Below are 12,399 nucleotides of genomic sequence, written 5' to 3' on the forward strand. Positions count from 1 at the left end.
GTAATCGACCCACAAGTCCACCTGGGCAATTTGCAGGGGATCACTTGTGCAAGATCAAATCGTTCTTGAGGCAAATGAGAGAGAATGAGTATGACAAGGTAACGCCAGAAACATCAGATGTGTCAATTTCTTCAGTGAGACAACCTAGGGAGCCCCAACGCGTTGGCAGATTCCAATCTCCAATCCCCCGCGATAAGATAAGCCGGGAAATTGTAATTCCGACTGAGATACGGCGCTTTTCGCAAAAGTTGTTTCTTCGTTGTGTTGCGACTAGAGGCGATTATTGACCATAACCACGTCTTTTTCTTCCAGGCGTCAACATAGGTATCTTCAAGCCCTTCAGCCCTCTGCTGGGCCGATTTTTTCGACACTTTTCCCTTTCACATATCTCGAAAATGGCTACCGAAACAAACCCACCGCAGAGCATTGAGCAGATCTCCGCGGCTGCGCCTCAGCCTAAGGAGAAGCTCCTTGGAAGGAAGTTCTATGAAAGTATTGGCAGCCCGAAATATGTCGTTGCCCCAATGGTCGACAGGTCCGAGTTCGTGAGTTCCCCGTCCAACTAGCGACATATGCAGACCAAAGTTAATGTTTCCCAAAGGCGTGGCGCATGCTCACTCGATCCTTCATGCCACCAAACGACCCGAAGCCTCTACTCGCATACACCCCCATGTTTCACGCACGTCTATTCGGTGACCAAGAGAACGTCCGAGCCAAACACTTCCAACCTACCCGCAAAGCCGTTGGAGAGGGCAAGGAGGAATTGTATCTTGATGGAAATCCCGCAATTGACCGGCCACTTTTCGTTCAATTTTGCACAAATAACCCAGATGAGTTCTTGGAGGCTGCCCGCCATGTGGTACCCCACTGCGACGCCGTGGACCTGAACCTAGGCTGCCCACAGGGTATCGCGAAAAAAGGACACTACGGTGCTTTCCTCCAAGAAGACTGGGACCTGATCTTTAAGCTTGTGCATCGCTTGCACACTGAGCTTCCGATCCCTGTCACGGTGAAATTCCGTATTCAGGAGACAAAGGAGAAGACCTTGGAGTACGCTAAAATGATTCTTTCGGCTGGGGCCAGCATCATCACTGTGCATGGACGCAGACGGGAACAGAAAGGCCACAACACTGGAGTCGCAGACTGGAGCTATATCCGCTATCTACGAGATAATCTACCCCCGGATACGGTGATTTTTGCCAATGGAAACATTCTTAACTACGGTGACATCGAGACGTGCCTCGAGGCGACAGGTGCCGACGCCGTGATGAGCGCAGAAGGAAATTTGTCAGACCCGTCCGTATTCAGCAAGCCGCCTCCAGCGGGTATCGAGGGGAGAGAATACTGGCGCGGGCGGGATGGAAAGGGCGGTTACCGAGTCGACGCCATCCTGCGACGATACCTTGATATTATCTATAAATACGTTCTCGAACAGCCCGTTCCAGAAAGGAAGCCACTTTATCTTCCATCCGACCCAGTTGATGAGTTTGCAGAAAACAATGACACTGAAGATAACAGCCACGAGGATGGCCCACTGAAGAAAAAGCAAAAGCGGAGTAAGGCCGAGAAGGGCAAGAAGTGCCACTCTCCCAGCCTCGGTTTCATGCAGGGTCACCTCTTCCAAGTCTTGCGGCCAATGATTGCAACTCATACCAACGTTCGAGATGCTCTTGCCACATCGAAACCAGGCGACATGGCCGCTTTTGAGCACACTCTGGCTCTCCTCGAGGAGGCCATCAAAGCTGGGCTGCAGGAGTACGAGGCGTCTCCCGAGAAGTTTGAAACTCAACCCGATGAGACTTTGAAGGGGTCTAAAGCAGTGATTGCGGAATATGGAAGGCCTTGGTGGATCTGCCAGCCTCATGTTCGTCCTCTGCCCGAAGAAGCTTTTGAAAGTGGAGCGATGCGTGAAAAGGGCACCAAGCCTCCCGCCAAGAATGAGAACGAAGAGAAGAATAAGCCCAAGGAGACTGAGACTCCTTCTGAGGGCACTGTCACGCCAGGTGATGGTGGTGCTATTACTGCCACCAGCATCACGCCCGATCCTCTCGTGAGTGGATAGGAATGTGGATATTTGATGCATCAGTCTCTTTGTGTTCTTACCATCTACTGTTAACCAGTGTAAATATATAGAAACTTCCAAGGTTGGATCCAGAGCCTTGTCTGCATAGCGCGCTGAGAAGAATTTACATAAACATCTTTGCCTTTAAGTTCAAATCAATGTCAAATAATATTATTGTGCCTATTTCTACGAACAATCCTTTTCCACGTATAACCTTGGTGATAACTCCTCGCTTGTCGGTTTCTAAATGTAGTCTTTTTCACGTCTTTCCTAGCGTCTTTCAGTATCTCATTTGTGATGTCTTTTGTGATGTCTTTTGTGATGTCTTTTGTGATGTCTTTTGTGATGTCTTTTGTCATGTCTTTTGTGATGTCTTTTGTCATGTCTTTTGTGATGTCTTTTCGGATGCCTCTTGAGATATCCTTTTAAGTGCATATGTAGGTATTTTCTAGGCATTTCCTTAGTCTTATAGCTAGAGGGAATGTGTGAGGTGACAATTCAAGAAAAGTGCCTCTGCGAATAGCTCTTAGATGATATGGGGGTCTCTGGCTCTTGCTGTTTTTCATTTTGCACCTTCCTCTCTTTCATCTCTTCCTTCACCGTCTCATACCGTGCACTATTCTGCAATTGATTCACTTCCTCAATCCTATTCTCAGCCTTGCCAATCTCTCCACACCTTGGAAGAAAAATGGCATCTCCCCCAGAACCCCGCGGTAAGTTTGCGTCGAGTTTGTGATTTTGATTCTCTAATCTAACAGGCTGTCCAGCCTGGCCTATGGCGGATGCTGCGTTGACACAGGAACTCTTGGAGTTGCTGCAACACGCCTTGTATTACAACCAGCTCAAGAAAGGCGCAAATGAAGGTATTTCTCCCCACGATTCTTTGAGTTGCCCGTGAAGCTAATATCTATCTAGTTACAAAGTCTGTGACCCGAAACAATTCTGAGATCGTCGTTCTCGCCGGCGACACCGATCCTCTCGCGATATTGATGCACCTTCCACTGCTTTGCGAAAACAAGAATGTCCCGTATGTCTTTGTGCCTAGCAAGCAGGCGATGGGTCGCGCGTGCGCTGTGAGCCGGCCGATTATCGCAGCCACTATCACCTCGAATGATGCTAGTGACCTGGCTCAACTCATAGAGCAGGTAAGGGACAAGGTGGAGCGACTCGCAATCTAATGGATTGTCGTGAAATGATAAAGAGGGATGGATCGTTGAATTCTGGGTTCTGGGAAGGCTATCACCCCAGCTCCCTGGGCGACCTATGATTCGCTTTTCTTGCTCGTCGCCTTTTTAAACACATAAATCAAAATGGTATCAGTGATAAAGCCATTTTTGAGATCAGCCGTAAACATTAGCTTGATATGATAGACGGATTGAACAGAGGTAAACCCATATCACTCCCCATGGGATAGTACGTGAGGAAGAGCCATGTAAGAGACTCCAGACTCCAAATAGCTTCACTGCGAGAAGGTTCTGTCTTATAGGAATGTGACCTGACATTTGAAGATACGTTGTTCGAACAGAGCCCAAGTCCACCTGGTACGGCAGTCTATTACCGCTAGTGTGCCAGTACAGATTCTGCGTGTAGTATAGTTTGTGATATGAGTGTGCTATAAATATAGGAAGAATAATGAGAAGAGATCCCACAAAGATTCGAAAAGTCTAATAAAAGGATCTCATAAAGATACCCGAAAAGACTCGTAGAAAGGACATGACAAGCCCGCATAAGCGGCCAACTTCCTTATTCTCTATACGTTGAATCGCTAATGCTTGAGTTATTGATGCTCCCAATCATCTATGCAATCTCTTTTTCTTTATTCTGTACCAGGTACTTGTTTGATTTATAGCTTTTTTCACACAAAGATAACAATTATTTAGCGTGGAAAGTACATTTATGAGCTAATTCGAAGATCAAAGTTTACTATTGGGGCCTGAAGTAGCGGAATAGTAGTAATAGACTGCCATACCACCTAGTCCCATTGTGGGAAGTTGAGTTACTTAGTGATGATGGCAAATCCTTCTGCAAAATTATCCAAAATGGTACAAGTATGCGAAGAAAAGACCGCGATAATGCAAATCAGATGGGTATGAGGCCAGGTAAGTTTTACCATCGATAATCAATAGAGGTGAAGGTCATTAGATAACAGAAATCCGACAGCTTCTCTGGCTCAAGCCCACTCAAACACAAATATGAAGATTCGACTCGCACACGTAGCAACCACTGAATGTCCTACATGTGGAGGACAAAAAGCAACGTGGGTGAGAGCAGGTATTTGATAGTCCAGCGCCTGGTTGCTCGCCACTTTGGGTTGCGACGGTTTCCCTCACTTCGTGGTCGACCTCTGGGAGGATGCCGTACAGCTGCATTGCGTCCTCGATCGAGGCATCAAGCTCTGCACACGAATAATCCGAGGCGACAGCTAGCACGGTACCATCATCGTTGAGCATATACCAGTCACCGTTCCTAGCGTTCATGGTGCTCATTGGGTATTGTTCTGCCATTTGATTGAGTTCTCGGCGACTTTCAAGGACAATCGATGATTCGGAGATTGGTACGACGTATCGGGTCATCGCCATTGCGAAAGTACTTGCAATCAGCAAAAGAAAAAGCCGCCTGTGAATTTGTAGTGATATCATAGAGACCGACCCGGATAGTTGCTTGAATAATGCGTACATCCTCAATATTATGTGGGTCCGGGAGTGGGAGATAACCGGAAGAGTGGAGTGTCCAGGCTGCTAGTGGGTCTCACGGTGTTGTTTATGTTGCATGTTGTACATTATACATCGCACAATAGCACGAGATTAACCTCAAAACTGGCGAAGTAGAGTTGTACCCCTACCAAAAGGATGGAGGGGAAAGAAAGAGGAGAGATGGACAGGAGAGGAGACAGATCCATTCTCCATCTAGTTAACTATCGTCATATATGGTGCCTTAGGCATGTATCAAAGCTAATCCCGGAAAGAAATATCCATATCATCCAATTTGCTGATCAACCTACTTGAAGTTTCTCAAGGTCAAACTCACTTCAATCATGTTCTTTACTGTAATTGATGCCGCTTTGGATGTCACCACCATAACCAACAACTAGTCTTACGACACACACTCTTAATCTTCCCACTCCTAGCAACGATACCCTCAAGCTACTATTTCATATGCTCGAACCCAATTCTGCTACCGTAATACTGAGCCTCGGTATCAAATTCTCTTTGAATAATTATTGATGTCCAGATACACTGCGTCATTCTGATTTTATCCATCTCATCTCCTCGATAAACACAACCGACAGGGGTGTTATCTTTCAGGCTACCTATCAGACTCACCATCATCGATACCAATTAAGGGCTCGGTGTATTGTCGCCGGCTTTGTAGAAGTAGTATGAATTTCATAGACACAGTGACTGGGCACAATTCCAGTGGAAAATAAGTTAATTCGCCTTTATTATTGACCAAGATGTTATGATGCGATGGAACCCGTTGTTGGACTGGGGGCCGAATCATTTCTTGCGAAGACACGAAGTATAAGATCTGTGGATTGTCCATCACGTTTAGTGTTCTGGTAGTGGTTTTTTTATCGTCCTCCTTGCCACTACTTCGTACTGACCGCAGGCTCGGTGGTACAATAACTAGCTAGTGTGTTATAGTGTTAATTGTGCTGAGCTCTATTCCGGCCTGTATCCAGTATTGTCTAGCCCTAAAACGGGCTTTCTTTTTCGGATTTATGGGGGATAGGGAAACCCCAGAGAAAATGTACATAGGATCTTCGCCGACTACTGGAGGCTTTGCGAGATCTGGCTCTCAAAGGACATCTGAAATTTCGGGTTGCAATATTTCCAGGTATGGTCCCATACCTCCTAAAACATATGTTTGTGGGTAAGTTGGTCCAGTAATCAAAGATCGACTCCAGGGCTATGACATCCATGTATGCATGGACTCAATCGATGTGTATGGTTCTTTCCTTAATCTTCAATCGCTACTGCTTTCCAAAATCTCGGTGGAGGCAGGTACTAGCTGCAATGACCCGCCGCAAGTAAATGACACACAAAGTGAAGGAAAAGGAAAGCACAACTGAGGGCTAGGTGAGAACGGCAAGTACTTCAGTCAAAACAATGATTTGGCGCTGGGAGGTTGTTAGGTTATCAAATCATCACCATTATACACATTATCCACTAGGTCAGTACACAGGCTTGAAGATGAAAATATTCCAAAGCTAACATGGATATAGATATATGATTATTGAAAAAAATCATCTTTTGGCTGTGAGCTTGAGGATCACGATAGAATTGAACTTCAACTAACATGGAGATGAAGGCAAACCACCCTGCGCCAGGCACTCCCGGCTCCCCACCGCATATACTCCAGTAAGGTCATCACTGCGGAGATGAAGTATGTGGAAATATGATTGGGGTGCTAAATACATTCAGAGGCCCTGCTTCACTGCTTTTGCCCCGTAACTTCGCAACATGCCGAAGTGCACCCCTATCGCTGCACCACTACGAGAGGCACTGATCGAGTGCTTCCGAGCAGCCACCCGCCTCGTCCGCCCTGAACTACGTCGCCAACTCATTCTAGTTGGCGGCGCTGGCAGTATTGCCCACGACTCGGTATTATATACCGAGGACGTGGATGTTGCGGCCCCGAGCGATGTCATTCATGACATCTGCAAGGGAGTGATGGACGGCACTGCCCGCTTTTCTCTCGAGCCCGACGGCAAGATCGCGTTTGATGCTTGTCAAGGAATCCGCGTCCGAATCGATGTTATCGAAATCGGAGACGCCATCGAACGGATCCATGTGGCAGAGCCCTTCTTCGACGGCTCTGTTGCGTCCATGTCGGACTTACTGAGGCTGCGGGCCGTGACGGTGGTTGAACGTGGGAGCGATGGCGAGGTAGCGGACTTTCGATGGCTGTTGGCGGAGTTAGCAAAAGCAGGACAAATAATTCCAGGGCTCAATGCAGAAGAGCTGGAGTATATGCGCGGAGCTGGGAGATGCTGCCTGGAGGTTGTGGATTGCCTATTGTTATATTCAATATTACAAGAAGAGGACGGGAGATTGGTGCTGTTGTAGATGTATTTATTAGATGGATTGTCAGCTACAAGTAGCAATTGCCCTTGGGCTAGTATAAGACTTACCATGCCGTGACATCGACCACGTAGGTGCTACTAAGAACTATCCTCATTGTGCCTGGCGAAAGGGAGCGGGTTGCACGGATAGACTTTGGCGTTGCAATATCATTTGCGACACAAGGATTGATATGTTAGCACGAGGATTTAAAACAGGGTTTGTCTCCGAACACACGAATTTCTTGAACTAGTATTCGGTGCTTCCTTTTGATCAATTGTTTTGTGCAAGCTGTATGTGTTGTGAGGCTTGAAAGCAAGACTTCTAGCGTCTGGTCCGGGAAAATGAACGCTGTCCTTTGTACTATCCATGTGTACGAAGGAGCTCGGGATAGATCCCGAGGTCGGTAGCAGATATGGACAGGCGTTAACCGACCTCGGCCGGAACTAGCGGGCGAGCGTGAAGAACGCTAACTGGATCAAGAGAAAATTGTGCCTGAGGTACAAAGGCACCAAGACATCAGGACTCCAGGGCTTCTAATTTTGCTTACTATGTAGGTAGATCTGGGCATCCAAGGTTGGAACCTTGCAGGTAGAAGATAGGAAGCTTGTGATGATGAGTCATCCATCCACGGATGGATGGATGGTTCCATGATGGTTTGCAGGTGCAACCTTGAAACCCTGTGAACCTTGGTGACTTAAACTGTTTTACCTCATATAATGGTCACTATGAAATAGCTTTTGCTAGCTTGGACTCACAGCTGCGACCTCTTTCGGATCGGCCTTTTAAGCTACGATGAGCTCATCTGAGACCTTCATCTACAGACACATCAACACCCACTTGGCATCCACTTTACTATAAAGCAACAAAATTCGAATATCAGTCGAATCAGCAGAGATGTCAGAGATTGCAGCAGCTAATGTCAAAACTCGGTTTCTAGTTTTTTCCGACACACATGGGGTTAATAGTCCACCAGACTTCGTCTCGGGTCAATATGTGGATGTCGCGATTCACTGTGGGGATCTCACTACAGAATCGAAAATCGACGAGTACAAAGCCTCGATTCGTTTCCTGCAAGCCGTAAATGCCCCTCTTAAACTTGTGATCGCTGGCAATCATGACTTTACTATGGACATCCCAATTTTCCAAAGAAAAGTCGCACAAGCCCAACCCTTGGATCCTCAATTAGTTCAAAAGGTCTACGGCAACTACGAAGAAGCTCGAGGGTTATTCAACGAGGAAGAAACGGGTATCACTTTCTTAGATGAAGGAACCCACTCTTTCCGCTTACAAAATGGTGCCCTATTGAGGGTTTACGCCAGCCCATACACCCCATCGCTTGGCGATTGGGGATTTCAGTATCACCCCGACCGTGGACATGACTTTCAAATCGAGAACGTCGATGTCGTGATAACACATGGACCTCCAAAGGGTATCATGGACTACACACACTCTGGCCAGCGCGCCGGCTGCCCACATCTGTTCAGGGCTATAGCTCGAGCCCAACATCGGCCCCTGATGCATTGTTTTGGTCACATCCACGAAGGATGGGGTGCTAAGCTTGTCCGATGGCGCCAGAAAATCAGCCTGGAGCCTTCTCACTTGACTGATATCGACAACGAAAATTCTGTTCTCATATCCCGACTCTCCACTATCAAAGGCAAAGGGAGTACCCCAGAGTGCTCTAGTACGAAGAATTTCTCCGAGTATCACGGTCCGCTGAAACGGGGCTCTGAAACACTTTTTATCAACGCCGCATTTCAGGGTTCCGAAGTCCCTTTGATACAACCACCGTGGCTTGTCTCCCTCGGTCTTCCAGCAGTGGTATGAGAAGCTAATCCTACCCTCGTGTCTTGCCAATAAATGGTTCTGATGGACTATGGCAGCCTTCTCGGCTTTTGTTATTGCGTTATTCACAACTTCACAACTTGCGAATAAACGTCGTGGGGATGGATAAGTGCTCGATGGATTTCTTTCATCCCTTGGGTTGTTAATTTCAGACGCTCTTCAGAATAGTTGACACCCTTCAATTCTTCGGCACCATATAGATACTCGAGTATGATTTACTTTTGATCGCCATTGATTCAATAACTGAGTTGAAATGGGACAAGCACAGTGCTGGTCACCGTGAGACAAATAACGGAGAATGGGAGAAGTTTGGACAGCAGGTGCTTCATTAGCTGAACATACCAGTTTACCGGTCATTACGTCTTCCCCGGTTCCCTTTTTTCCATGATTCAATATTGTAATCTGTTATTTTGTATAAACTGCTAGTTGTGCTATGTGAAATTATTACTAAATGCTACTATTTCTCTACGTTGCAAAATACTCGTTTGATATATGCATATTTCGAAGTTGACTCACTACTTGGTTTGTTCAATATCATCTCATCAGTCCCATCCACCGATACCGATATACCTTCTTAGGCCACCTTGGATATAGCTGGTAATCATGAGTACCGGTGGTATTGAGCTGGACAAGAGGTCTATGTCCAGGGAAAGACCTGGCGGTTCCTAATCTCTCCGAGATTACTGATTTATTTGTTTTGGATACACCCAATGCTGCTTGGTTTTCCATAATCAATTCATGACAACCAAGAATACCAGCGGCGGAAGCAGCAGTCGTTCGTAGAATGGGATGACGGCGACAGCAGTAAAAATAGCGGATCATGTCAATGTTTCTCTTTTGGTTTTGCCTTCTCCTCAGCGAAGGCAACAAAATGGCTCTTGGTAACTTCAACATGAAGATCTCTTCTCGTTCTCCATAGGCTCGATGTGCCCTTTGTGTGACTCTCTAGGCCACGGAGGGTCTCTGTAAAGACTGTGCGATAGAAAAAAGACAAAAAGTAGCACCGCGTTTGCAATGTTACTCGCCATCGGATATTTATCCTTGACTCCCGTATAATCTTCGATTTCAAGGGCGCTGAAGAGGATTACAAAAGTGCCGATGCAGGTTTCGGCGACTCGTCTAGAGGGACTGCGAGTGCCGGGTGGGGACATCACGGCAGAGGCTTGGTTGAAATGAATTCGTAGATGTTTAATTAAGAAACATCAGAAGAACAGCGAAGGTAAGATTGCAAGGTAATATGGCCAGAAAATTTCAGAATCGAGCGGCATTCTATATTTTATATAAGCACTGAGCCGACAATCGGCGGGGCTATTACCATAACTGGATGATCCAGGTACGTCATACAGGGCCGATGCTAGTGGGCTGAGAATGCGAGATTTTATTCTGAAATATATCCCGTGTCATCCAGTATACCCACTGATTACGTTTGCTCTCAGAAGTGACTGGCCTCTACCTGCCTAAGTTAAACATCTCGCTTGGACAACAAGAGTCGACAATTGTCGCAAACAACCCGACTATGTAGTATTCACACCCAAGAGCCCAGCCACGTTGACAATGTCCTGAGTTTTGGATTCGGCCCAATTACCCGCGTGCTTTGCGAAACAGCATCGATTAATGCCTTCGCAAAGTCTTGGCGACCAGAATCACCAGATGACTCTGATCTGAGACTGTATCCTTCCGATAAAACTCGATGAACCTCCCATCTCGCATCCTCTTGTCCTTCAGGGGACTCAACAATGTCTTCTTTCTGCAACACCCAGCCTTCCTTTTGCGCTAGCGCACAAATCATTTGCTGGGATATAATGGACTGAATATTATCATCCAGGTTCAATGTATTTCCTCTAGAGTTGAACTCGGCTTGCGAGATCGCCGCTAGCAGATGCGGTAGAGCAGCAATATTGCCGCGGATATCAAGGGAGTACTCCGCAATGAGAAGGTGCTTTGCTCTTCCGCGGAGAGCTGCGAGCATTTGCTGCAACACGTCGGCGGATGGCAGGTACCAAACTGAATGCACAAACATGGCATAGTCGTAGACTTGCTCTGAAGCGCTGGAATCGAGAAATTGTTGAAGGTTTGACTCGTAGAAAGTCATTCGGTCGCCGATGGAAGTCTGCTTTAGTTTCTCCTGTGCTTCTCCCAGAGTCATTGGTGCGCCTAGTTGGAGTCAGCCGGACTGTCATGTTATCTGTTACAGTCAAACAAACCGTAGTCTAACGGTGCTGGGTCAATCGCTGTGACGTGCCCCTGATCTCCCACCATGTAGGCTGCCACCAAGGTAAAATCCCCTTGTCCACAGCCAATTTCGAGGACCTTGGAGCCTGGAAGAATATTCCATTTGTTGAAAAGGTCAACCCTATGTTGGACTTGATGCTCGGATGACCCGCCATCGGAGAGCTTCGCGATGTTGGTCACGTCTGGAGACATGGTTACTGGTGTTGGCAGAAGTTTGATGTGATAAACAATTATATAGGTGTACAATATACCCAGTTGCTCCAATGCCACGTTCCATTCCATGCTGCATTGCTGAGATCATTTTTAATGACCAATGAGTCACATTCTAAATTTACGCTTCATTAAGCGCTAGCAAGTAAGCCACTATCTTTACTTGCAGCAAATAGCGATTGAAAGCAGACCGAGCTGCATGCCTTCTTTGTCTTAGCGCCGGGATAAGCCGGGGATATGCAATGCGTTTCTACTCTGTGCCTTGAGTCATTCCCTGCCATTTGTACTTTCGATAAAGTTGTAGGCCGTGATTTTACTATTGGAATCATCCCAAGATTTGTTCATCGCCAGGAACATCATCAAAGCACTCGACCTTCCCATCCAAAAGCTGCGACCAGACGTTGGTGTTCGTCATTTACTCTGGCACCAATAGCTCCAATGTGTATTGTCTCTCTCCCAGAGGCACCAAGTTGAGCAGGGGTGCCTCGGGAGGGTCGGCTTGGTCAAGCGGGAGAGCGACAAAAGCTACGTCCTGGCCTCCCACTAGAACAGAGATCTGCTGCTCAATGTTTTGAAAGTAGAATACCGAACTAAATATCGAGGTATCTTGCGGCCAATCGGTGCAATGTTTCACAATTTCAGACAGCCCAATAATTTCATAGGGATGGAGTCGATGAACTGGGACTTGTTTGTGGCAGTAAATGGAGTAAATGGACCGGGAGGGTCAAGCTGGAGTAAGATTCGATCAGCCTGTGGTTTGTGTGTCCGCACGACCAACGAAGCAAATGTGTGAGATTGAGATATCCTTGCCAGGTCGGGCTGCTTGAGAGACATATAATGCTTCCTGGGTTCCCTTTGTAACTTGCTGGGGCCCGAAGGTCCCCGATTTATGAAGGCTGTCAGCTTTTATCAATACATAAATTGATACATACATGGACCATCCCAGCTGCATTATGACGAGACATTGCCATTGTTTCCATGGAC

The 12,399-nt window shown here is 46.9% G+C and overlaps 6 protein-coding genes across 6 annotated transcripts; 4 read left to right on the forward strand and 2 right to left on the reverse strand.

The window, feature by feature from the left end:
• Nucleotides 1-395: 395 nt before the first annotated feature.
• N7517_000123 (tRNA-dihydrouridine synthase family protein) lies at nt 396-2,062 on the forward strand (the record flags this gene model as incomplete). The annotated part of the gene is made up of 2 exons (XM_056717853.1): nt 396-545; nt 602-2,062. 2 exons carry the CDS (start codon nt 396-398, stop codon nt 2,060-2,062), a joined length of 1,611 nt encoding a protein of 536 aa, XP_056581988.1.
• Nucleotides 2,063-2,750: 688 nt separating this feature from the next.
• On the forward strand, nt 2,751-3,240 carry N7517_000124 (uncharacterized protein; the record flags this gene model as incomplete). The annotated part of the gene is made up of 3 exons (XM_056717854.1): nt 2,751-2,775; nt 2,830-2,925; nt 2,978-3,240. The coding sequence occupies 3 exons, from the start codon at nt 2,751-2,753 to the stop codon at nt 3,238-3,240; spliced, it is 384 nt and encodes a 127-aa protein (XP_056581989.1).
• A 1,002-nt stretch (nt 3,241-4,242) lies between these two features.
• Nucleotides 4,243-4,641, reverse strand: N7517_000125 (uncharacterized protein; the record flags this gene model as incomplete). The annotated part of the gene is made up of 1 exon (XM_056717855.1): nt 4,243-4,641. The coding sequence occupies one exon, from the start codon at nt 4,639-4,641 to the stop codon at nt 4,243-4,245; it is 399 nt and encodes a 132-aa protein (XP_056581990.1).
• Nucleotides 4,642-6,525: 1,884 nt separating this feature from the next.
• On the forward strand, nt 6,526-7,131 carry N7517_000126 (uncharacterized protein; the record flags this gene model as incomplete). Its single annotated transcript, XM_056717856.1, has 1 exon — nt 6,526-7,131. The coding sequence occupies one exon, from the start codon at nt 6,526-6,528 to the stop codon at nt 7,129-7,131; it is 606 nt and encodes a 201-aa protein (XP_056581991.1).
• An 891-nt stretch (nt 7,132-8,022) lies between these two features.
• On the forward strand, nt 8,023-8,955 carry N7517_000127 (metallophosphatase domain-containing protein; the record flags this gene model as incomplete). Its single annotated transcript, XM_056717857.1, has 1 exon — nt 8,023-8,955. The coding sequence occupies one exon, from the start codon at nt 8,023-8,025 to the stop codon at nt 8,953-8,955; it is 933 nt and encodes a 310-aa protein (XP_056581992.1).
• A 1,543-nt stretch (nt 8,956-10,498) lies between these two features.
• N7517_000128 (class I SAM-dependent methyltransferase) lies at nt 10,499-11,397 on the reverse strand (the record flags this gene model as incomplete). The annotated part of the gene is made up of 2 exons (XM_056717858.1): nt 10,499-11,127; nt 11,178-11,397. 2 exons carry the CDS (start codon nt 11,395-11,397, stop codon nt 10,499-10,501), a joined length of 849 nt encoding a protein of 282 aa, XP_056581993.1.
• Between the last annotated feature and the right edge of the window lie 1,002 nt (nt 11,398-12,399).

The sequence above is a fragment of the Penicillium concentricum genome (assembly GCF_028827145.1).
Source record: "Penicillium concentricum strain IBT 3081 chromosome Unknown utg000001l_segment0_segment0, whole genome shotgun sequence".
Taxonomy (NCBI): domain Eukaryota; kingdom Fungi; phylum Ascomycota; class Eurotiomycetes; order Eurotiales; family Aspergillaceae; genus Penicillium; species Penicillium concentricum.